The sequence below is a fragment of the Oncorhynchus mykiss genome, chromosome 12 (assembly GCF_057628025.1).
Source record: "Oncorhynchus mykiss isolate SJ-2025 chromosome 12, ASM5762802v1, whole genome shotgun sequence".
NCBI lineage: Eukaryota > Metazoa > Chordata > Actinopteri > Salmoniformes > Salmonidae > Oncorhynchus > Oncorhynchus mykiss.
In genome coordinates, this window is record NC_143033.1 from 93,012,294 (window position 1) to 93,038,071 (window position 25,778).

The 25,778-nt window shown below is 41.5% G+C and overlaps 2 protein-coding genes across 3 annotated transcripts; one reads left to right on the forward strand and one right to left on the reverse strand.

The window, feature by feature from the left end:
* Window positions 1–7,537: 7,537 nt before the first annotated feature.
* Window positions 7,538–12,086, reverse strand: LOC118936526 (uncharacterized). 2 transcript variants are annotated; one of them, XM_036941652.2, is made up of 4 exons: window positions 11,244–12,086; window positions 10,637–10,999; window positions 9,866–9,969; window positions 7,538–9,659 (listed from the first exon to the last, which is right to left on the reverse strand). In XM_036941652.2, the coding sequence occupies exons 1-4, from the start codon at window positions 11,299–11,301 to the stop codon at window positions 9,447–9,449; spliced, it is 738 nt and encodes a 245-aa protein (XP_036797547.2). In that variant the 5' UTR covers window positions 11,302–12,086; the 3' UTR covers window positions 7,538–9,446. The 2 variants fall into 2 exon arrangements, with proteins under 2 accessions (XP_036797547.2, XP_036797548.2); XM_036941653.2 differs by having other exon boundaries at window positions 9,866–9,915; window positions 11,244–11,467.
* A 676-nt stretch (window positions 12,087–12,762) lies between these two features.
* On the forward strand, window positions 12,763–24,934 carry LOC118937769 (sterile alpha motif domain-containing protein 9-like). Its single transcript, XM_036939000.2, has 3 exons — window positions 12,763–12,884; window positions 14,144–14,181; window positions 14,745–24,934. Exons 2-3 carry the CDS (start codon window positions 14,157–14,159, stop codon window positions 19,391–19,393), a joined length of 4,674 nt encoding a protein of 1,557 aa, XP_036794895.2. The 5' UTR covers window positions 12,763–12,884; window positions 14,144–14,156; the 3' UTR covers window positions 19,394–24,934.
* Window positions 24,935–25,778: the final 844 nt, after the last annotated feature.

The window sequence follows — 25,778 nt, forward strand, 5'->3', positions numbered from 1 at the left end:
TCTGAAATGGTAGCAAAATGAAGGGATGGAAAGGAAAGAAAGAATGAAAGACTTTGGGCACTATCGGGTGTGAGACCCCGACGCACTCGCCTGTTTTCCCTTTCACTCTATCAAAGTAAATATCACTGTTACATGACTGAAAATCTTTAGCCTTGTTGTCTGGAGACGCAACTAGATGCTGCGGCAATGTTCTGCAGGGGGATCGCCATTTTCTCTCTGGCTCGCAACCTTTTTCACAAGCCCTGCCAACCTGTATGATCGTGTGGCCATTGAGTGCCTGCCTGCTGTGGAGGGGGTGGACTTCATAGAAGCTCCACACCAGGCCTCTGCAGCAGCTCTCACCCCACCTTCCCCTCTCCATCCCTGGGGAGCCTCACAGACTGGTTCCCCCAGGGACCTCCCGGGCTTCTGGTGCCCAAGAGCAGCTGTCAGAACTGTCCGATTCGTATTAACTACTACTACTGCGCCAGCTTCTGTTGTTCATCACCTCCACTCTATCCCTCTCTCTATCCCTCTCTCTTCTGTTGTTCATCACCTCCACTCTATCCCTCTCTTCTGTTGTTCATCACCTCCACTCTATCCCTCTCTCTTCTGTTGTTCATCACCTCCACTCTATCCCTCTCTCTATCCCTCTCTCTTCTGTTGTTCATCACCTCCACTCTATCCCTCTCTCTATCACTCTCTCTTCTGTTGTTCATCACCTCCACTCTATCCCTCTCTCTATCCCCCTCTCTTCTGTTGTTCATCACCTCCACTCTATCCCTCTCTCTATCCCTCTCTTCTGTTGTTCATCACCTACACTCTATCCCTCTCTCTATCCCTCTCTATTGTTCATCACCTCCACTCTATCCCGCTCTCTGTTGTTCATCACTTCCACTCTATCCTGCTCTCTGTTGTTCATCACCTCCACTCTATCCCACCCTCTATCCCCCTCTCTTCTATTGTTCATCACCTCCACGCTATCCCTCTCTCTGTTGTTCATCACTTCCACTCTATCCCTCTCTCTGTTGTTCATCACCTCCACTCTATCCCGCTCTCTGTTGTTCATCACCTCCACTCTATCCTGCTCTCTGTTGTTCATCACCTCCACTCTATCCCTCTCTCTGTTGTTCATCACCTCCACTCTATCCCGCCCTCTATCCCTCTCTCTGTTGTTCATCACCTCCACTCTATCCCACTCTCTGTTGTTCATCACCTCCACTCTATCCCTCTCTCTATCCCACTCTGTTGTTCATCACCTCCACTCTATCCCTCTCTCTGTTGTTCATCACTTCCACTCTATCCCTCTCTCTATCCCACTCTGTTGTTAATCACCTCCACTCTATCCCTCTCTCTGTTGTTCATCACCTCCACTCTATCCCGCCCTCTATCCCTCTCTCTGTTGTTCATCACCTCCACTCTATCCCTCTCTCTGTTGTTCATCACCTCCACTCTATCCCTCTCTCTGTTGTTCATCACCTCCACTCTATCCCTCTCTCTGTTGTTCATCACCTCCTCTCTATCCCACTCTGTTGTTCATCACCTCCACTCTATCCCTCTCTCTGTTGTTCATCACCTCCACTCTATCCCTCTCTCTGTTGTTCATCACCTCCACTCTATCCCACCCTCTATCCCTCTCTCTGTTGTTCATCACCTCCACTCTATCCCTCTCTCTGTTGTTCATCACCTCCACTCTATCCCACCCTCTATCCCTCTCTCTGTTGTTCATCACCTCCACTCTATCCCTCTCTCTGTTGTTCATCACCTCCACTCTATCCCACCCTCTATCCCTCTCTCTGTTGTTCATCACCTCCACTCTATCCCTCTCTCTGTTGTTCATCACCTCCACTCTATCCCTCTCTCTGTTGTTCATCACCTCCACTCTATCCCTCTCTCTGTTGTTCATCACCTCCACTCTATCCCTCTCTCTGTTGTTCATCACCTCCACTCTATCCCTCTCTCTGTTGTTCATCACCTCCACTCTATCCCTCTCTCTGTTGTTCATCACCTCCACTCTATCCCTCTCTCTCTGTCTCTCATGCAAGGATCACTTTAGCCAGAGATGGAGAGGTTTTTGAATTGTGTTAAGTGTTTTTTTGGTTTAATTGTTTTGGTTTATTATTTTCATATCTGGAAAAATCTCCAGTTGTTTTAGTTTTTGTCAAACTTGCTGTTGTTGATGTTTGTTTTATGATGATTACAATGATTTTTACGGATGTTTTTTCAAAGGCTCCATGCAGTGTTTAGCTGCTCTCCTGTCCCCTGCTCTTACTGCTCGGAAGCAGAAGCTAAAATACTTCTGGTTCGACGCGCACCTCAGCAAACGCAGCCCACCACAGGAATGTTATGGATACGGACACTGCAGATCTCAGTGGGGGTGGTTCATTTGGTGTGGTTGTTGGACAGTCAGTGTTTTGGTTCAGGAGCGGACCTAATGGTTCTAATGTATAGTCAGATCAGGTGTGAGATTGAGGGTATCTATCTACCCGGCCGGCTCTGCTCCCCCTCTCTCTCAGCCTCTGCTGCCCAGCCCACCCTCTCTCTCAGCCTCTGCTGCCCAGCCCACCCTCTCTCTCAGCCTCTGCTGCCCAGCCCACCCTCTCTCTCAGCCTCTGCTGCCCAGCCCACCCTCTCTCTCAGCCTCTGCTGCCCAGCCCACCCTCTCTCTCAGCCTCTGCTGCCCAGCCCACCCTCTCTCTCAGCCTCTGCTGCCCAGCCCACCCTCTCTCTCAGCCTCTGCTGCCCAGCCCACCCTCTCTCTCAGCCTCTGCTGCCCAGCCCACCCTCTCTCTCAGCCTCTGCTGCCCAGCCCACCCTCTCTCTCAGCCTCTGCTGCCCAGCCCACCCTCTCTCTCAGCCTCTCCCTTCCCATCCCCATGTTGTCCACTCCACACACACACATACACATCCTCCACTCCAGTCAGGCCTCACTCACACTGGTGCTTTATTTTCCATAGGCTGTCTAGGAGCTTTCTGGCAGAATGAAAAGACAGACTCCTAACCACTATCCCTCTCCGTCACCCTGAATACCATATAAACTGACGCAGCACTCGATTTCTATGCAAAGACAGAGGTTCGCGCTCAGAACCATCAACCATCAGTCCACCAACCATCTGCCAATTGTCTAACCCCCTCCTTTCCACCCCTCTGGCATTTTTTCATACCAGCCAGCACTGGGCAGACTCCCAGCTACCCTCACCACTGTCCCATCACTGTGGTGTGTTTGTAATTCAGTCTCACTGATATCCCTCATACATACACACCTCAGGAGGACCACCGAGTGGACTCTGCTTTCCCCTGTTGGCGCTCTAGCATTGTGTAAAGTACATCTGTAAAGTACAGTTCTTCATTGTGATGATTTCAAGAGCTTTTAGGTAACACTAATAATGACCTGCTGAGTGGTATGAGTGGTGGGGATGGGGGTTTCTGGGAGTCCTTACTCATGTGTCATGTGCCAACTGGACTAAAATATATACTTCAGCCCTGCCATTTACCATTGAGTTGTCTCTGCTGTCAAATGAGCCTTCAATTCCCAAGATTCAGTAGTTTTGAGACTACATTTCCTCCTGAATCCTAGACTTAAAGGCACATGGGTCATGGAGGAATGTGGGGTGGGAGGAGGGGGTAATATTTGGGCCAGGACATATGAGGCAGTCCCTTGTCCCAGCTATCAAAAGAAAACAGGCAGTCTGTGTGTACTGTTGATGGGTCACATTGGGTACACATTCTATAAAACCAAAAACATGTTATCTTTTTTTTTGGGGGGGGGGACAAAAAGTAGAAACTAAAGTACAAAAAAAATTAGTTTTTTTTAAGTCCTAAAGTATGTTTTTTGCTGTGCACTCCTTGGCTGAGATGCCTCGTTCTGTCTCTGCAAGCCTTTCCCCCCAACTGTGGCCCTCTGACTGGGGCTTTCTTCTGGAACACTGTGTTGGCGGTGTTCGTTTCTGACCTCCAGCCTCGAGTGCACCACCCACAGAACATTGCCCCAGATCTGGGTTTTTGGGTTAGGGTCCAGGTGGGGCCCACCGTATCAGCAGGGCCAGGACACACCTCACAGTTTTGTTGTTCGGTACCAAGTCTTAAAAGGGGAACGGCCCTCTTCCAAGAGTTGTTTTTCCTACTCGTCATTGTCGTGTGACATTAGCAACAATCACTAAATGCCTGTTTCTGAAAAACCTGAATTGTTTTGCTCCACGCTGGGCTCCCCAGGCTACAGACTGGAATAGGGTCACAAAAAAGGGATTGGGGGGTCAAGTCTCAGAGGCGTCCCAGGATTCTCTGTGCAGCACAAGCACTGAGAGCCCACCTGTCACTCTACCCACCCCCACCCCTACCCCTACCCCACCTTATTGACCCACCAATATACACCATGGATGACTGGTGTAGGAAGTCAAGAGAATCTCCCCCTTTTAAATGACTCAAAGGCAACTGGAGTTTAAGCAAAGTATGCTTCTCAATCATGGAGCAGAGTAGGTTCTGGGGTAGAGACCCCATTTCAAGAGGAAAACAAATCTTCGTCAAGGGCCTGGGTTGAATATGCACATGCTAGTTTATATACATGTATATACATCCAAGTGTGCATATGTATACAGCTAGGTTTCTCTTTCCACTTTCCCCTAAACCCGCTCTCTCTGCCCCAGGTCCAACCTTACCCCTATGTATTCTCCTTCTCTGTATATTTCCCAGAAGATAAATCTAATATTAACATATCAGAGTAATTCAAAAATAAAGAATAGAAATACTTGAATGAAAAGAAGCACCAATATTGTAATGTGAACACTTTGTAATACTTTTGTCTCATTCATACACTTCCTGGATATCTGAGAATATCTGTTCTGAGTGAACTAAATTAGAAAAATGAGGATTGTTAAAAACAAAGATTGGTATAAAAAAAAAAAAAGGCTAAATGACATCTGTTGTATCTGAGTGTTTGCACAAGGTTGCCTGTACTGTATGATTCATGGGTGCGTGGATGGATGTGTCTGTTTGACAGACCGTGTGTATGAGGTTTCAAACGATTGTGAGCCTGTGATTTACAGCGGGAATTATCTCCGCTTTTTCATTTTATTTCTATTCGGTATATTAGTTTTATGTTTTATTTTTGGCTTATCAAAGTATATTGTGATGTTTATTGTTATTAGACTCTAGCGTTGCACTGAGTGTCAGCCCTCCCCTCAAGCTAATCGAACAACGCCAGATAAAATACTGGGGGCAGACGGCGACTTCACGTGTAAATGTTTACTCAAGGACTTAAGAAAATAAGTGTTTTTAATCTGTAATATGTTTATATACCTTGTAGTGGCTTTCATTGTGGAATAATCCAAGAAAAAATATGGATTATTAAGTATAAGTATTGCACCATTTTTTTCAGATTATAAACTTAAAAAGTATACAAAAGCAACAAAAAAAAACTAATATTGAAAAAAGTTACAAAAAAAGTATTTTTGAAGACCTGTGGCCATAGAGTTTGGGTAGAGAGACTTGTAGCTCTCCCTGTCTATTCAGGGAGAAACCGAAGGACAAGACATCAGAAGGAGGGTTGATTACAAGGCTCACTTCAGAGGTGCCTACCTTTTTGGTTTGTTAGCTTTTGTTCAGTTTCATTTTTGTTAAAATCTCGTGCGTTATGTCTGCTTGTTTTCTGCAAGGCCACTGACGGTTTACAACCATTGTTGTTTGTCTGAAGTTCTAGGAAAATTAATTAACTGTATGAAAATGTTGGAAAAACTAAAGAAAAGGACAAATACTTCCATTTTTAAAAATAATAACAAAAACACTTTACAGAATGAAGATTTTAATATTGTGCTACTTTCAGAACTCTGGGATCCAACAGTGTTGTCATGTTATATTTGATCTTTGACATCTTTGTTCTATGTTGATTTCATGGACTATCTAAAGCCTGTGCATTTTTATTACATTTTTCCTTTGTAAAAAAAAAACATAATTGCTCACTATCTTGCACACATAAAGTGGATCTTGTCTCAGGAAGGCCAGGGTTCCAGAGTTCCAACTCCACTCCATTTTAATGTACGAAGAAAAAAAAAAGATTCAAAAAAATGAAGCACTGAAAAACTTATGAATTTCAGAAAGAGAGAAAAGATCCTTTGTTTTTAAATCCGTAGCAGTTTACAGTGCCTTCAGAAAGTATTCACACCCCTTGACTTTTACCAAATTTTGTTGTTATAGCCTGAATTTAAAATGTATTAAATGTAGATTTTTTTGGTCACTGGCCTACACACAATACCCCATAACGTCAAAGTGGAATTATGATTTTCTACATTTCTAAATTCAATGAGTATTCAACCCCTTTGTTATGGAAAGCCAAAATACATTCAGGAGTAAAAATGTGCTTAAGTCACACAAGTTGCATGGACTCTGTGTGCAGTAATAGTGTTTAACATGATTTTTGAATGATGACCTCATCTTTGTACCCCATACATACAATTATCTTTAGTCAGCAGTGAATTTCAAACAGATTCAACCATAAAGACCAGGGAGGTTTTCCAATTCCTCGCAAAGAAGGCCACCTATTGGTAGATGGGTAAAAAAAAACACACAAAAAACAGGCATTGAACATCCCTTTGAGCATGGTGGTTATTAATTACACTTTGGATGGTGTCTCAATGCACCCAGTCACTACAGAGATACAGGCGTCCTTCCTAACTGCGTTGCCGGAGAGGAAGGAAACTGCTCAGGGATTTCACCATGAGGACAATGGAGACATTAAAACAATTACAGCGTATAATGGCTATGACAGGAGAAAACTGAGGATGGATCACTAACATTGTAGTTACTTCACAATACTAACCTCATTGACAGGGTGAAAAGAAGGAAGCCTGTATAGAATAAAAAATATTCTGAAACGTGTATCCTGTTCGCCACAAGGCACTAAAGTAATACTTCAAAAAATGTGGCAAAGCAATAAACTTTTTGTCCCTCCATATTTTCAAGCAGTGATGGCTGCATCTTGTTATGGGTATGCTTGTAATTGTTAAAATCCTATAGGAAAACCTTGTTCAGTCTGCTTTCCACTAGACTAGACACTGGGAGAGGAATTCACCTTTCAGCAGGACAATAACCTAAAACACGAGGCCAAATCTACGCTGGAGTTGCATACCGTGAATGTTCCAGAGTGGCCGAGTTAGTTTTGACTTAAATCTGCTTGAATGGCAAGACCTACAAATGGTTGTCTAACATTGATCAACAAACAATTTGACAGAGCTTGAAGGATTCTAAAAAGAAAAATGGACAAATGTTGCACAATCCAGGTGTGGAAAGAGACTTACTCAGACTGAAATGTGATTCTAGCATGTATTGACTCAGGGGGTTGAATACTTATCTAATCAAGAAATATTTGTGTTTTATTTTTCATGAATTTTGCACAAATAGATTTTTTTCTTACACTTTGAAATGAGAGAATTGTGTATATCATTGCCAAAAAAATCCCACTAAGTAACAATAAAATGTGGAAAAAGTGAAGGCTGTGAATACTTTATGAAGGCACTGTACATATTAACCAAATAATGGGCTTTAAATGAACTTACAAAAAATGGAGTGCTTTATATACATTTTTATTAAAATTGCTTTACATTTAAAAACAAAATGATCATTTGATTTTGATTGTTACAAAAAAATGACCGTGAAAGAACATGCAAATTCTGTATGTTTTGAAACTTTATTGTATTTTCTTAGAAGTCCTGTCCTGACTGAATAAGGACCATTGTGCATTACTCTCTTTCCTCTGTCATTCTCTCTTATGTCGGATATTAAAGAACAGGGAAAATAACTGACGGCGATTTATTTGGAGTCGATTTATTTGGAGGATGTTTTTAAAACTAGCTGGTTGTAAAGGATCATGATCTATGCACAAGTTTGGGGCGGGGGGCTTTGATGGGTACAAGGCACATTTTATGCAGGGGTTTTGGGATCCACTGTTTTTATTTGGTTGGTAGGCCTACCCCCCCACCCCAAGACCCCAACATCCGGCTTCTTTAATTCAGATTGACATCGCGCTACATGGCTATGCTGTGTATTCAGATTGACCTCGCGCTATATGGCTATGCTGTGTATTCAGATTGACATCGCGCTACATGGCTATGCTGTGTATTCAGATTGACATCGTGCTACATGGCTATGCTGTGTATTCAGATTGACATCGCGCTACATGGCTATGCTGTGTATTCAGATTGACATCGCGCTACATGGCTATGCTGTGTATTCAGATTGACATCGCGCTACATGGCTATGCTGTGTATTCAGATTGACATCGCGCTACATGGCTATGCTGTGTATTCAGATTGACATCGCGCTACATGGCTATGCTGTGTATTCAGATTGACATCGCGCTACATGGCTATGCTGTGTATTCAGATTGACATTGCGCTACATGGCTATGCTGTGTATTCAGATTGACCTCGCGCTACATGGCTATGCTGTGTATTCAGATTGACATTGCGCTACATGGCTATACTGTGTATTCAGATTGACCTCGCGCTACATGGCTATGCTGTTTATTCAGATTGACATCGCGCTACATGGCTATGCTGTGTATTCAGATTGACATTGCGCTACATGGCTATGCTGTGTATTCAGATTGACCTCGCGCTACATGGCTATGCTGTTTATTCAGATTGACATCACGCTACATGGCTATACTGTGTATTCAGATTGACATCACGCTACATGGCTATGCTGTGTATTCAGATTGACCTTGCGCTACATTGCTATACTGTGTATTCCTAAACCAATGAGCGTCTTACTCTTTAGCACTGTGCCCGTCACCCCATCTGTATGTTCTGTCGTTTCATTCAGTTATTTTGTTTTTGTTGGGATGATGGGTGGGACGGGGATTTGGGGTTAGGGCTGCTTTTTGCCTTTTTTGTTTTTGAAATATTAAGGAAAAATGTCTGTACTGAGATTTAAAGAAGAGTCAGTGGCTTGTAATGATTTATTTTCTCAATGTATCTCTTTCTCCTCATAGAATGTGATTGTTTAATGACATGCACCGAAAACAATGTTTTCATGAACTATGGAGCTTCTTTCATCTATTAATAAAATTGCAGTTTTTTTCTGGTCTGTTAAAGAGTGTTGTGGTCAGTTCTTGATGTTGGTGTTTGTCAATTAGTTTGCAGATTGGAGTTTTCCCTATTAGATCCTGTTCTGAGGGTAGCACCACTAGTACACCTATACAGGCACAGTGACCTATGTACTAGCTCTCAGTCTTTTCCATTCTCATCCTGTAGGTGGGTTTGTTGGGCAACCATAGTTGGGTGACTCCTTGACACTGTAGAAAAGAGAGGTGAGGTGGGACCAATAGTTTACGATCTTGCACACACTTGAAAAAGCAATGATGACAGTCCAACTCTTTCCCACCACCTGTCACAGTGGGTTAGAACATGTATCTGAAACTCTGGTACTGTTATTTCTGCCATCCACTCCCCCTTTAAAAAACATTAGGGGTTCGCTCAGGGCTTCAGAGTGATATGCCGGGGGCTGGCGTAGTGGTTCTCCTGTGCTTGTCTGGCCTGGGGGTTGGCGTACACAGGGGACTCTGTTTCCTCCAGGTGTGTAGGCACAGGATGGTTATTTTGGGCACTTCCAGCTCCTTGACACCCACTGTTCATTTCCTCATAGATGGGGATGGGGGCTTGTGTTTTATGACGTTTTCTCAGCTTAGCCTGAAATGGATATGAGGCATACTTTTATACTGACAAATTTACTCATGACTTTATACCTGACTAAAATTAGATGTGGAAACAATGTTCATCATGTGTCTGAAAAATAAAATGAAGTAATTCCGAGAGTAACAGTTACATTTAAATTTCGACATTAACATACTTGGTTGTGGTATGGTGGTAAGATTCGGGTTGATTAGGCTACTTACACACTCTACTGCACACAGGCAGATGAGGACGAGGAGAAGCAGGCCAGCTGCTGCAGAGATGGTGTAGATCAGTGGGGGGTAGCTGGAGCACTGACACACACTCTCTGCACAATCAACACCCACACACTTTTATCCAAATACATAGTAAGTCTAAATCCAGGACACTCCAATTAGTATGATATGTTTTGTATAGTATGTATTCATTTGTGGATGTCCATTATCCATTTCGTATGATATGTTACGAATTACAATTTGTTGTGGCTAACGTTAGCTTGGTGGCTAACGTTAGCTAGGTGGCTAACGTTAGCTAGGTGGCTAACGTTAGCTAGGTGGCTTATGTGTAGGTGGCTTATAGGTGCATATGTCGGCTCAATCGGAAATGACCTTTACATTTATATCGCGGAATCTGTAACACTTAAGCTTTACAAATGGAATAAATCCCTAAATCAAGGTCAGAATGCAGAGTATCTGTAGACACATCTCCGCCACACCTTAATTCATCGATCTCCACCCAAACGAATAGCGGGGTGAATAGCATTCTATTCTCATGCTTAAATTTAAGGTCAGACTACGTGGAGGTAACAGTGCATAAAAAGGGAATTACGTTCCACTCACTTGCATTTAACTCAGGTCGGAATTCCCCCCAATGAGAATGTGGACATATAGGATGAACAGGGCTTAAAGCCGTCACTCTCAGTAACTCTCCAGTACCATGGTTGGTGACCACTGATAGTTCCTTCTCAGTGCTATAGCCAAATCATGATCACGTACCTGTCCCGTCAACAAACAGGAAGAATTCCAGACTGCCAGAGACTGTTCGGTCAGAGGGGTCAGCTGTGTAGACAAACTCACAGATGTACAGGCCTGTGTCTGTGCGCTGAAGATGGGCTATGGTCACGTTGAGCAGGTCAGAGTTCAATCCGCCTGTGACCTTCAGACGATCTTTGTACAGCCGGTTAACCCTCACCGTCCCGGGACTCCGGTCCTTGGCCATGAACAGCACCTCCCTCTCAGGCCGGACACACCTGTGGGTCAAGTAGAGACTGACAGGGGCTCCACCTGTCTGCTCAGGTGTACAGGAGAGATCCACTGACTGCCCCTCTGAGCCCTTTATGTACATCACCTCCTGACGGGCTGGAGAGACGGTTGTGGGTTAGTGAGGGTAATGGATTAAAACTCATGCAAGTTACTCATAACCTCCATTGTGTATTAATGATAACCTTTTGGAATTTGCAGGTGATATGATTGAATGGCTAAATTAACATAAATATATTTTATTTTCCAACAAAGCCAAACACAACTTTTATTGTGTTCCTAAAAAACCTAGTTTTAACCTCAGTCCCCGGAGGAAACCCCTCAATGGAAATTCACCACTTACCAGTGCTGATCATCAGTGTGAGAATGAATATCCAAATCAAATACCAGCTGGTCTTCATGGTTTTACTTATGTATTGATCCACATGACCTGCTCTAGCATATCACCCTAATGTTGAATCATGTGAGGAGGACTGTTTCCTATAGGCTACTAAACTGTGAAGCTCTGCGGTTATGCATTGTGTACATGTATAGTTCTCCCACCTATGAGCTCAGCACAGGAAGAAGACTTGAAAGCCCCAACTGTCAACAATCTAGATGAATACATTTGAGAGGAAACAGGACCATATTTGTTGAATGGCTGTGAGCACATGCAGGAAACTGAACACTGCTGGCTCAAACTCACTTCTGAACGTGCAGTGTGGTATAACTTTTATGTGCAAATTGAATTCCAGCCTAAATATTGATATTTGGGTAGCACTATACATGGAGCTATACATAACACCTTATGAAACCAGCCATAACACCTCTATGACAGTTTCAATATCATGCATAACAACCTTTATAACACATGTATTCAACATCATTTAGAAGGAGTTTTCAAAATGAAACTCCCTTTCAATAAAAGTGTATTAATCCGTTGTAAAATTGAAATGTGTATCTTTACTGTCACAGTACCAAAACTCCTTACACACTATTCAAACAACAGGCTGGGAGCACAGAGCCACAATGGCAGTAAGAGATGTCAGCAGCCCCAGGTTTAGTATATTTCAAATACAAGACATAGCTGTGCTTGATTGAGCTTGCCTGGTGCCCTCTAGTCTTGTTTATATTGTGGGAGGCAACATGTCTGCCTAGGGAGACGAGGCGAGCTCTATTGACTAATCAATGGAATAGCCCCAAAAGTGCAGACCCCACATACCCAAGATTTTAAATACTATTTGAACCCAGGTCTGGATGGTACCCGAGTAATTGTTTATCATTGTAATGTGTTAGTAAGCCATCTATAGCTGCGACCTGAAGACGAGCTCCACAAACTAATGCCTATCTCAGCAGGCTAACACAATGTTGTGGTGTGCAGGAGACCTGGGCTTCAACCCATCCTCTTAGTAACACCAGTAACCATCTGGTTACTCCCACAAGATTTTTATACTAAAATAACCTTTTGTACTTTAATGAAACGGGACTTCTTTTGAATAGCCCTCATAGGCCTAATGCAATTGAAGAATGACCCAGTTGTTTCTTTAAGTTTCTATTTCCTGACGTTTCTTTCCTGAAGTTTCGATTCCTTGACGTTTCTTTCCTGAAGCTTCGATTTCCTGTTCAGCACAACCCCCATAGTTTCAGTGTTGCAACATTTAGCTGTTGCAACATAATTAACTCATTAAGTACCATATCTGATTGGAGAGAAATACTTTATGACAATATGTATCAAACCGTTAAATATGTGTATGCACCAAGGATAAGATAGTTATGTTCATTATTATTCAATACGTTGTCAGCCCCATAATATCACACTTACTCTTTAAAAGTTCAAAAGGATGGACTTTATTCAAATGCGCGGGGGCATTAGGACAGAGTGCATGTCTATGTGGACTGCCCTGGCAGAAGACACACCCTGTTGCTATGCCCGGAAAATAAAAGCAACCCCACTGTCAAGTAGTCACTTCATATGGTGAATACAACTTCAGCCGTCAGTTTCAAGGTGAGCAGAAGGAAATGTACTTAAACATTGTGGAACATTTGTATTTTGTAAGAAGCTAATTGAATGCCATAATAATCATAAAGGCTTTTAAAAGTGCAATGTGTTTAGGTTTAGTTGTGGATTCAAAAGAGTATAATTACTAAGGGCATAAGATTATCACAATCTACGACGTTACCATTAAACATTGCCATTTCATCTCTAGAATCTCTGTATAAAACCAATACATTTTTAATGACTCACTATTTAACTTTATTCAGCTATTAAGAATGATATCTGCCTGAACTTTTAGTGAACAACATTTTGTTACGATTGCACATAATTTAAGGTATTTATATATAAAATATAGAAACAAGAACTGGAATTGAATTGTTTATGTTTTGGAATCTGGACTCAGAATCGTTAACTGTCGTTCCTTAATGTTGTGTTATGCGAATGATAAAAGGTGTGTAGAGAAGAGTCGTTGAACTCCTGCAGGAATTATAGGGTGAGAAACACATGCAATTACATGTGTTTCAAACTTTTAAATTAAGTTCATATACTTCCAACTAATGAAAGTTAAACATAGAACATTTTATTTTAAAGAGGAAGTTCTGAGGTTCCTGGTTGAAGTGATTGTCAAAGCTGACAAACCTGTCTTTGAACAACAATGCTGCGCTGAATATCAAGTTCATGTATGAGGGTAGATAAGCACCCATCTGAATCCCTGTTTACACCTTATGCTAACATGTGGTTGTTGTGTTCCTATCAAGGTGACCCAATCACTTTCTGATCAAGGTTTCTTGTTTCTACATATGGTATTTTATATGTTTATTAGCCATCCACCTTGTTTACAGTGTGACTTTATTTCTTGATCCCTCCCTATATGCAAATTATTTAAAATAAATTTGTCAAAATAATGATTATTTTATGTTAATACAAATAATGATGCCTTAGGTCAAAGGTGCCACCTGTCAATGGTTTTAGACAGGGGTATAATGATGATTTAAATGGTTTGATCATCCAGTAAGATATCCAGATACAATACCTCTATCTACCTCCTGAGGTCAGGAAGAGCTGATCACAAACAGTTATTTTAATCATCTACACCTGTCTAAAAATCTAAATGTGGACAAGATCAGGACACACAATGCATGTTAGCACCAGGTATAAACAGGGCTTGAATGATTTCATTGTAAATCATTTTCCAAGTGCAAAATTATTGACAATTCATTTTTCACTTTTGCCTCAATTACCCTTCCTTTTATTTTCCTCTCTCAAAGATGCCGAAATTAAATGACATGCAGTGTCTATAAGATGGGTAAGTCAGATACATCAAATACTTTTATACTGTGTGTAGTTTTACAAAACATTGAATGAATATCTATCAGTGAAATTTGGATTCTGTTTCTGATCAATTCTATACATCAAGTAGAGATGGCCTAGATATGTTTAGCTCCAAGTTTCATCCATTTTAAATGATTGGCCAAAGTTTTATAATGACCTGGAATAAGAAAATAAAAAATGTAATGTGTCACAGTTCTTAAGCCTAGTCATGAAATGTAATCAGAGAGGAATGGCTATTATCCATCATCTGATGAATGTTTAAATGTAAATATATAAACCGGCTATGTTGTTCATTCATGAATTGAGATGGCTTTTGCGTCCCTCTCTTTGCAACCATGAAAAACACTTTAAAATTACAAATAGTTACACATTCAATAGATCATTATTAATTATTTTCTGACTATTATTTGTATTAATTTAATTTTAATTCACTACCTTAACTGACTAAAATGAAAATAGAATTCACCCCAACCCTGATGCAAATATTGATATAACATGAACATTAAGTCTTATATGGGTGAGTATTATTTTTTACAGAGTGGAACAAATTGCCATGTGGCGAATGGACAGAATCCCATGTGAGCTCCTGGTTAGAATCCATTGGAGTGAAAGAGAAGTACATTCTGAAACTGTACGAAGAGGAGGTTACAGGACCTGCACTAATTGAGTTACAGGAAAAGTATCTACGCGATACAATTGAAATGAAAGGCGGCCAAATCCAACTAATGCTGCACAAACGAGATGAACTTTTGAAGCCAGTACCACAAAAAACAAAAGCCGTCAGTAGCACACAGAGAGATACCAGCCATGTTGAATCTAGTGCTGTGTTCACACAAGAATCTAAAGACAAAGTTTCAAGATCCAGTGAAAAAAGTGAAAGTAGACCCGTTTCCATACCAAATGAATGTGAACCAAAATCGGGCGGGGCATCTTTGCCGCTTTGTGACTTTCGAAAATTTGATGACATTGAAAAAGAATTCAGATATGTAAAAAATACAGTACTTCCACCAGAGACCGGAATTGAAGACATTATTGTTCCATGCCATGAATACAAGTCACTGGAAAATGCCCACAAATTGGAACCACAAAAACTCAAGGTCAAAGTTGCAAGTGAGGTGCTCAGATTTGCATGTGCATGCATGAATATGCGGTCCAATGGCACAATACACTTTGGGGTTATGGATAAAGTTAAAGGAATCTACAAACATGGTGAAATCATAGGAATACCAGTTGAAAACCAAGATTTATTTGTGGATGCATTGGATTACATTGAAAAGAGCTTCAGAGGATCAACGCATCAGTGTGATGCCAGGAAATGCATAAGGAACCCAAAGTTCATTGAGGTAATTGACAAGGAGGCCAGTGAAACAACCTGGATCATTGAATATGATGTTGTCCCCAAGGCAAAAATGGTAAAAGACAAACTGTACAGTGTCACTATTCCAAAGTTCAGCGAAAAATCCAACAAAGTAATCTATGAGGAGAAAGCCACCTACCACAGAGTAGGGGCTAACACACCCCGCATATCAGAGGATGGCCTAATTCATTTCATTCAAGACCTGAGGGACAAAGATCAACAGAGAGAGGAGGCTGAACTCTCAGACAACCAAACAGCTTCTGACTGTAGAGAGGATCAGAAGAGAAAACTCTCCATCCTCCTCACATGTGGAAAAAAGTACATGGATGACTCACTGTTCTACATCATCGTGACAAACAAACTTAAACAAGAACATCTTGAGAACATCAACTTCTTGACTCACATGAATATATTTTGTGTGTTTGACTTTGACCCAGATTCTAAGACATCGGGTCTATGTGAGAAATATAAAGAGCACCATGCCACAAACCTTCATTTCCTGCATGACTATGCTAATGATAGTGGGGTGAAGACCACTGACTTCATAAACCGTTTGAAGCTCTTTGATAAACCAAGCTGGATTTTCTGCAATGGGCGAAGCGATTACCTTGGAGATGAGAAACCTTGTGATGAAAAAACCTGGATGAAAACCAAAAAAAAGCTACTGAAAAGGGCAGTGTCCGTCATCTGCAATGACATCCTTCCTAAAGGGTCATTTGTGGTGGTTTTCTTGCTCATGTCTCAGGTCGAACAGCCAATTGTTGATACATTCCATGAATTCTATGCAGAAATGAATGGTCATGACGATTTGGCTATCATTTCAGAGTCTAAAGAGAACTACAAAAAGTGGTCAAGCCTTGCCCAGGTATCTTGTAGCATGGCTGCACTCAAAGAGATCAGTATTGTTGAAATGCCACTGAGTCATGTTGATGCCACTATTCAAACTATTCAGCCTACAGTTAGTCGACCCACAAGGCGCTTACCAGTCTTCAACAAAGGCTTGTGCTTCTTAAAGCCAGTTGAAGAGGATGAGATTAATTCTTTGGACATAGTCAGTGTTGACCAGTGTGATAACACAAAGGTGGAGATAATGGACCAAGACAAAATCAACACCATTGAAAAGTATTTCTATCAAGGTGGGAAGATAGACTGGATGAATTTGTGGCTTGCAGACAAAAATCTATGTGGGGAGGTCATCAAGCGAGACGCATACAAAGAAACAAATGAAATTCTGGAGAACATTGTACAGGGTAGTCGAGTCAAAAGACCCATCGAGACTGTGAATATATGTCACCATCCTGGCAGTGGTGGGAGTACAGTTGCACGACAGATCCTCTGGAGTTGGAGGACAAAATTGCGATGTGCAGTTGTCAAACAATCAAAAGAATTCACAACTGTGTGTGAACATGCAGTGCGTCTACGGGAATATGAAGAAAAGGACAAAAACAGCTGTCTACCGGTACTGTTGCTGTTGGAAGATTGCAATGGAGATTATCTGGATGACCTTAGGCGGGAAATAGGCAACGCTATTGCAACAAAAAAAATAAGTTCCTCTGTCCTATGTTTTATCCTGCTCATCTGCAAAATGTCTCATGATCCAGAGAGAATGTGCCGAGCATTGCCGTCTCAGACCGTCGCTGTGACACACAAACTGACAGATGGAGAGAAGACTCTCTTCTCAAGGAAACTGGAGAAACTAAAGCTGGACTTTAAACCCGACTTCATTCTCACATTTGTACTGATGAGTGAGGGCTTTAAACCAAGCTACATTGAGGGATTTGTGAAAAATCTGCTGGACAAAATTGATCATTCATCTCTTATCACTCGGCTTATGAGATTTGTAGCATTGTTGAACTGTTACATTCATGACTCCTACATATCTGTGTCACACTGTGAGGCTTCCCTTGGCATAGATATGCACATGGATAAAATCCGTTACCATGCATTTCTGGACTGTCTCAGCGAACAAGCTAGACTTGTTTTCATACACCTTTCACCTTTCAAAGGAGAAAGTCCATTACACATCTCGTCCATACGGATAATTCATCCACTGGTGGCAAAGGAAATTCTGAAGCAACTCTCTACAACCTTGCCTCAAAGCATGATCGCAATGGATCTACTACAGGACAAAGTACTAATGAACCATAGGTTTGGCAAGGATGAATTTTGGAAGTTCATCCAAGTTCTCTTCATCAGACGTAACAAAAAAAGCAGAGGAGATCCTAAAGACAGTTCATTCTCTCCTCTGATTGAACATGTCAGCACTGAAACAGGGGGCATTCAAACAGCTGTTGATCTTTTGAAAGCAGCTTACACATCTTTAGGAAAAGATCCATTTGTTGCCCAGCAGCTTGCACGTCTGCTTTACACAAACACAAGATTTGAGGAAGCCCTACGTTGGGCTAAAGAGGCAAAAGAAATCCTGCCATATGATACATTTGTCCTTGACACATTAGGACAGGTGTACAAGCGGTGGTTTTATCACATGCATGACACCCTTGACAAGCAAGAATTAGTGCCTGAAAAGGTTACTGACATCATTGACACTGCTCTGAAAGGAATTTCTGCATTCCGTGCCTCAGAAAAAACACCCTTAAAAAAGACAGTCAGTCTGAACAGCTCCTACTATGGGGAGGTGGATGTTGGATGTAGACTGCTTCAACTCATATCATCAGTTGATGTTTTTTCAACCAAAGGTGGAAATTCTGAGTTGATGAAATATTTGCTGACTGACTACAAACCACAGGCAGTTACAAATCCTTGGCGGAGTTTCCACAGCCAGTTGAAAGGAATGCAAAAGAGTATTTACCATGCTCTTGAGTGCATTTCTGAAGACCTCAGTTACTTTCAGACAGACATTAGTGACGAGGAAGAGGAACTTGACACAAGAGAGCCTGAACAAGTACACAATCCAAGGAAATGGCTAACAAGGACGAGTGCTGTGTATGCTGGCTTTTTTTGTAATGTTTCTGATCTAGGCAACCCAATGCCTGACAACATTGATGCTGAAATAGCCACTAATCCTGAAATAGCCAACCCATTCCAAAGACAAATGAAAATTTACAAGCTAGGAGGAGGAAACGTCACGTCCATCCTGTCATTACTCTATGATCAGAAGACAGAGAGATCTGCTAAAAAGCTGGAGGCAATAATTGGCATGTATCCAGAAAACCTCAAAAGGAATGACCTTGACCAGACAGAACTTGTCAATTTCATATTTTGTCAGATAGCTCTTGCTTGTGCTTTACCTGGCTCATCAAAGTTACTTTTACCTCAACAACTCCAAGATCTCAGCATGAGATTTAACACAGAGGGAAAAAACATGTCAACAGCTAGTGCTCTCTTTCTTCTCTTACTTCTGCTCTGGCCAGAGGAGCCAAGCAGAGAGAACACTAATCCAGCTCATAGCCAAGTCCTAATGTCAGCAATTGATGCCCTTCAGAGACTTTATGAGCTCAAAATTCAACATGTTCCTCCAAGGAAGAGTAGAATAGCGACCCACTTCTTTCTTGGAAAGGCAAGGGGTCTATACAAGATTGTCCACAAGGGTCTGATTGAAAAGCACATAAAAGGAAATCTCAGTGAAAGAAGAATGAAGTGGCTCGGAGGTGAGGTGTGGACAACCCCCGAGGTTGTACGATTGCTGAAACGTGTTGAAGGGTGGACAGAAAATGGACACCTGTTTGTTCAGGGTACAACCAAAGGGAGCAAGATCAGGGTCATTCCACGGTATTCAGCCTCTCTACCAAATGCAAACGAAAATGTCACTTTCTACCTAGGCTTTTCTTTTGATGGGGTGCTTGCTTTTGACATTCAAGTTTTGGACTAATCTAACAGGTCTAAGGATTAATGCTACAAACCACAAGCATTAATACCAAATAATCTCCCAACGTGATCGCCTACTACATTATCTAAGAGCTGTTACGAGATATCGCCAGTCAACAGTGACACTGCTGTTTTATCTGAGTTTGGTATTCTATTGTAGCAGTGAGCCAAGTGAGGCACTGTTTCCTACGCACTGCATGGAGTTGTATGCATGCAATCCTGATGATGCTGAAGTAAAGACACTTATATGAACCATACCTTGCTCTTGTATTGTATAATAAGTACATAAAACATGATGTCAAAAGTCAGAACCAAAAAGATATGTCCTCAACGGAGAAAAGCATTCTATGAAGGGCCTTGCCCACAAACTAGCCAACAAGAAGAAACAAATGGCTTACCTGGCAATTCCTGTATCAGAGCCCAAGGACATGAAGAGCGATATATATGATAACTGGACATTCTTTCGAGCACAATGGTAAAACTATGAGATATCTACCTGTCTGGAAAAAAAGGAAGAAAGGGTCTGCATAACAACTCTGCTAACAGTGATGGGAAAGGAATGCCACCTGTTACAGCGGCATCTGAATATGCCTGAAGCAGAGAACGGACTTGTAAAAAAATATTGAGGCGCTACAAAAACAATTTCAACCATCCAGAAACATAATCTACGAGAAGTACGTGTTCAATGCTTCAATGGTTTCTGTGTTTTACATTGTAGCCATTACCATATATATGATTGAATATTATCTGCTGTTGGCTTGTGTGGATGTATGTATGTGTTATGCAACATAGCTGACTTGAAACATTGTTAACAGTTTCAAGGCCATGGGACTTTCTCATGATGGAAAAATACAGAATAACATAAAAACGGACACATACAGAACGTAGTGTAGCAAACCACAGACTGTTTTTGTTAGAACTCAAACTTAACAATAACAGAAACCCGATATGTGATAACGGTATCTAGGGAATGAGCGCATAGATACTCGACACAGCAAGTTACATCTATCAACAGAAGCGCCAAGAGGCGGGGACCCGCCTGAGAGCCTGCAATAGGCTGAGCAAGTTTAAACCACGCCCAGTCTCTACTGTGATAGGCCAACAGACGGGTTGGAACTGTCTATCACAGTATAAAGAATACTGTTTTACATACGTCTTGTCAGTTCTCTGTTTTGCCCTGCGAGGTGGGACAGAGAGCCCGTATATACGAAAATTGCATTTACCACTTATTGCTTAGCTAATAAAAAATACATAGTATACAATCGGTGACTCATTGTCATATTTATCCTGATACCAGATTCGAATTGACGCAACTCTAACAAAAGTCAATGTGAAACAGTAAAGCAGTACATTGCAAATCGTAGGGAGCTAGCAGACACATGGTTGTTGGCGCATTACGAAGGGAACTAATCCATGACAGGCTTGTCATTGTCACTAAGAATCTTGGTGTACAAGCATGCATGCTCCGAGAACCAAAGCTCACACTGAACAAAGCCATTGACGTGTCGTTCAAGTGAACAAGCACCAATGCAAATCAAGAAAATGGGAGGAGGTAAACCAAAGACTGTAAAATAAATTATACTGTACCTCCCAGGAGCGATGTTCAGAATCAAAAGGCCAAACTTATGGTCACAGTTTACAGGGGTTATTAACAAAAATAGACAGACAAAAGACTCACCCAGTCATTACTGTAGTTCAGTACATGCCAAAGCCAAATGCCCAGCATTCTGTGTCACCTGTAAAGCATGCTGCAAACAAAACCATTTTGCCAGAGTTTGTAAACAAGCAAACCTCAACTCAATCTAGTAGAGGAATACAATGGGTCAGATGACCAAACAACAGAAGTGAATGCAGCAGCCTTGCCTATGCAGCAGCTACCAAGACGGATACATATTCCACTGGAAGAAAATATTACAAAGGCCAAACATTTAATGACAAAATCATCACAAAAGAGCTAACAATGTGGATCAGCAACATGGTCGTCATTGAAAAGCCAGACAAACTACGAATCTGTATGTACACCCAGTGCATTCAACCTTACTGAGATTGCACTACCAGATGCCCACCATAGAAGAGATTATACCAGAGATATCCAAAGTATTCTCAGTACTCAACACCAAAGATATCCATTGGCAAGTCAAACTTGATGAAGCGGGCAGCTATCTAACAACTTTTTGGACACCGATAAGCAGGTATAGATGGCTGTGAATGCATTTTGGAATCAAGCCAGCAGCTGGAGAATACCAGCGCAGGCAGCGTGAAGCACTACAGGGACTAAAAGGATTGAGTGTCATCGTAGAGGATATTCTACCCTATGGATGTGGCGGCACAAATGAGAAGAAGTGAGAACAAGCGACTGCAGATCCCAACAGAAACCACACAGCTCTCCTGCAGAGAGCCAGAGATATCCATCTGAAGTTGAACACAAACTCAGGATAAAGCTACCTAGTGTGCTGTAGCATGGGTCATCTTCTCACCACAGAGGGCCTCCTATAACTCCAGCACCTACAAAGAAGTACCTGGATGTGGGTTTGTTCTTCAGCTTTTGTTTGTGAACTATCTTCAAAATTCATGCCCCACCTATCTGATGTGTGGGAGTCGCTTAGACCACTGATTGACAAGGACATTGAATGGACATGGCTACCACAGCATGGCGCAGCAGTTGGGACTATTAAACAGTTAAAGTCACACTGCAGTGTGATGCCAGTGAGACAGGCCTTGAGAAAGGAAAACCTGAATGCATTTGCCTCGAGAACATTGATATGCACAGATTGAGAAAGACTGTCTCGCCATTGTTTTTGCATGTGACAAGTTTGATCAGTATCTGCTTGGCATATAGTTCGTCACAAAGTGACTACACAAGCCGCTCATGACAGTCTTCAAGAAATTCCTACTCACAGCACCCAAGCGACTGCAGAAAATGTTGCTTAGGTTACAAAGATACCAGCTCCATGTGCAACACAAACAAGGCAAAGAACTACAAACTGACTTCCTGTCCAGAACTGCTCAATCAACCCCAGAGCACAGTCAAACACAAACACCAGCCAGTCTACGCTTTGGCCCTGGCCACAACTGACCTGGAACAGGTGGATCACACAGTGATGTGAACATCTTAACTAAGACACGAGTCATGCTCAAATCAACAAAGGCTGGTCCGGAAGTTCAGAACCAAATAGGCTGTGAGTCACACTGAGAGATTTCTGGACACACAAAGAGGAGCGTATGTTTCTTTTGCTTCGGGAACAACAGTTGTTGACCTGGTATGTAAACAAATCATCTGTGTCAAGAAACCATCAGTCTCATGACACCAGAATGGCAGGTGTCAATGGGAGTTTCCTGATATCAGTGTACACCTATATCACGAAACGCCATGAATTGCGGTCTGCAATTACACCATATTCTGTTTTCTGGCCATGGATTACGGAGGATGTAAAGCTCTTCATCAGCAAATGTGTCACCTGCAACTCCATTCAGAAGAGACAGCAAATGTGTCATCTGCAACTCCATTCAGAAGAGACAGCAAATGTGTCACCTGCAACTCCATTCAGAAGAGACAGCAAATGTGTCACCTGCAACTCCATTCAGAAGAGACAGCAAATGTGTCACCTGCAACTCCATTCAGAAGAGACAGCAAATGTGTCACCTGCAACTCCATTCAGAAGAGACAGCAAATGTGTCACCTGCAACTCCATTCAGAAGTGACAGCAAATGTGTCACCTGCAACTCCATTCAGAAGTGACAGCAAATGTGTCACCTGCAACTCCATTCAGAAGAGACAGCAAATGTGTCACCTGCAACTCCATTCAGAAGAGACAGCAAATGTGTCACCTGCAACTCCATTCAGAAGAGACAGCAAATGTGTCACCTGCAACTCCATTCAGAAGTGACAGCAAATGTGTCACCTGCAACTCCATTCAGAAGTGACAGCAAATGTGTCACCTGCAACTCCATTCAGAAGTGACAGCAAATGTGTCACCTGCAACTCCATTCAGAAGTGACAGCAAATGTGTCACCTGCAACTCCATTCAGAAGAGACAGCAAATGTATCACCTGCAACTCCATTCAGAAGAGACAGCAAATGTGTCACCTGCAACTCCATTCAGAAGTGACAGCAAATGGAGACATTCATCCCCAACAAATCCCTCCCCTCCCATGGTACAAGGTCTGAATGGACTCACATTCAGCAAAACCAACTACCTCATCATCGTGGATTATTATTCTGACTATTGGGAGCTGGACGAACTGACTGACTCCCTCAGCCACCGTCATTGAATGCTGCAAAGGGCAGTTAAGCAAACATGGCGTTGCCCACAATGTTGTCTCTGGTAATGCCCCCCTTTTTCTTGGAATGGATTTCCCTAAATGTGTTAATGAGTAGGTCTTTAGACACGTGATATTGCGTGACCTTGCCACGAGATGTTGCCAGTCAGTAAGTGGCGCGGCTCTTACGTGTATCTGAGTTATGTATTCTGTTGTACCAATGAGCCAAGTGAGGCACTGTTTATTATGCACTGAAATGGTGTTGTAGTTAAGACACTATATGAACAATACCTTACTCTTGTATTGTATAATCAGTACATTAAACAAGAGCTAGTAAATGTTTTGAAACAGTGATATTTTGAGATGACTAAGAAGTCATTTGTAAAAACAGAGGGTTTTAAATAAGTCCCTGTTTGAATAAAGTGCAAATATATAATGAATACTGTTGTTGTATGTATAGTAATTCTTTACTGTCCATATATTACAAGCAGTTTTGTTTTTGTAATGTAAATGTGTGTGTAGGTTCATGTATGTATTCAATGCACAGTACCTTGATTTGTTATCATTGAACCTTATCATCAATTAAAGGAACATAATGTTTAAAAGTAGCCTTTCCATGTCGCTTAGCTAGCTTTTTATATACAGTACACTAAAACCTCATGTACAGTATCATGACGTAGCCCTTTCTGGGTGTAGATCATGACGAGCTGATTATGACAAAATGGAATGAACTTTGAACTCTTATTCACTAAAGAAGAAGTTGTACATCCTAGAAGTCAAGTTATCAGCTGCAGCTGTAAACGTTCGTGTCCTAGGAAAGGAGACAATCTCTTCAGAACAACAGGGTAATACAACATATCTGCTCTACCACACGACGACAGGGTTACTACGACCAGAAATATTCTTCAAAGGACAAGGGCGATCTCTACTGGGAAAACCAGCCTTCCATCTTCGACCCATCTATCGAAGCGCAGCTCAGTGTAAATATTTCGTCTAACATTTTCCTTTTCCGAAAGGGCGGTTATTAGGATGCATAAGATTCTGTATTTACGATAGCACAGATTCACAAGGTGCAATAGAGACCCAGTCATTTTGTTCCCCAGTCTTCCCGCTCTTTCATTCCAACCCTAACACCCTTTCTTTGTGTAACCAGCCGTCATATCGGTTTCTTCCGCTAGGGACGTTTTCTTTTATGACATGATTAGTAATCAATGTATAATCCATCCTGTGTATATGTAATTCTGTGTGATTATTTTGGTATTAAGTAAATAAATAATTAAGCCAATTTTTTGTATTGCTGATTCAACTTGACGATAACCAAGAATTTGACGATGTTCAGATGAGACTGAATAAGGTGACGATTAATAATTGACTGCTATTGATATAAAAGATCATCAGATCTTTAAGAGTGTTTTGGGGAGATAGTAGCTCTATATAAACTAATTATTCTGTGTTCCCCCGACTTCCTAGTTAATTAAATTGACATGATTAGTTTAATCAGGTAATAATAATTACAGAGAATTGATTTGATAAAATAGCATTTAATTCCATAGCCAGAGACACGACAACAGATATCTACTAAGTGTGCATGGAGTACTGTTGACTACTCCATGTGAAAAATGAACAGTTTGTGAACACTCAGATGTAACACCTTATCTTGGAACCAACGTTTACTATGGGTACTTAATAACTAATGTGTGGTGGACACATCTTAATTTATCCTAATATTGTCAACCATATTATTTCCTATATTGCACTGTGAAAGTGTGAAATGTATACTGTATATTGTCTGTACAACACACCTTACTGTATCGTCCAGAAGAACATGGCTAAACACGATCATAACACTTGACATGGTTTATTACATGATGTATTTATGATTTACTTATCTAATCAATTCATATTGTTTTATTATTATTAAAAAGCTGAATCTCCAGTTCATACAGAATAGGCTATTATCTAAAACAGGAATGAGTCATCTTCTCAGTTGTACAGGTCACACCCTTCATTATTAGAGCGGTCATCACACATTTTACCATTCAACATGAAGTACACCACAGACTCTGGACTGGGAAAGGTTCAGGATCCAGTTACTATCAACTGTTGTAAGAAAGATATTGATACAGAAA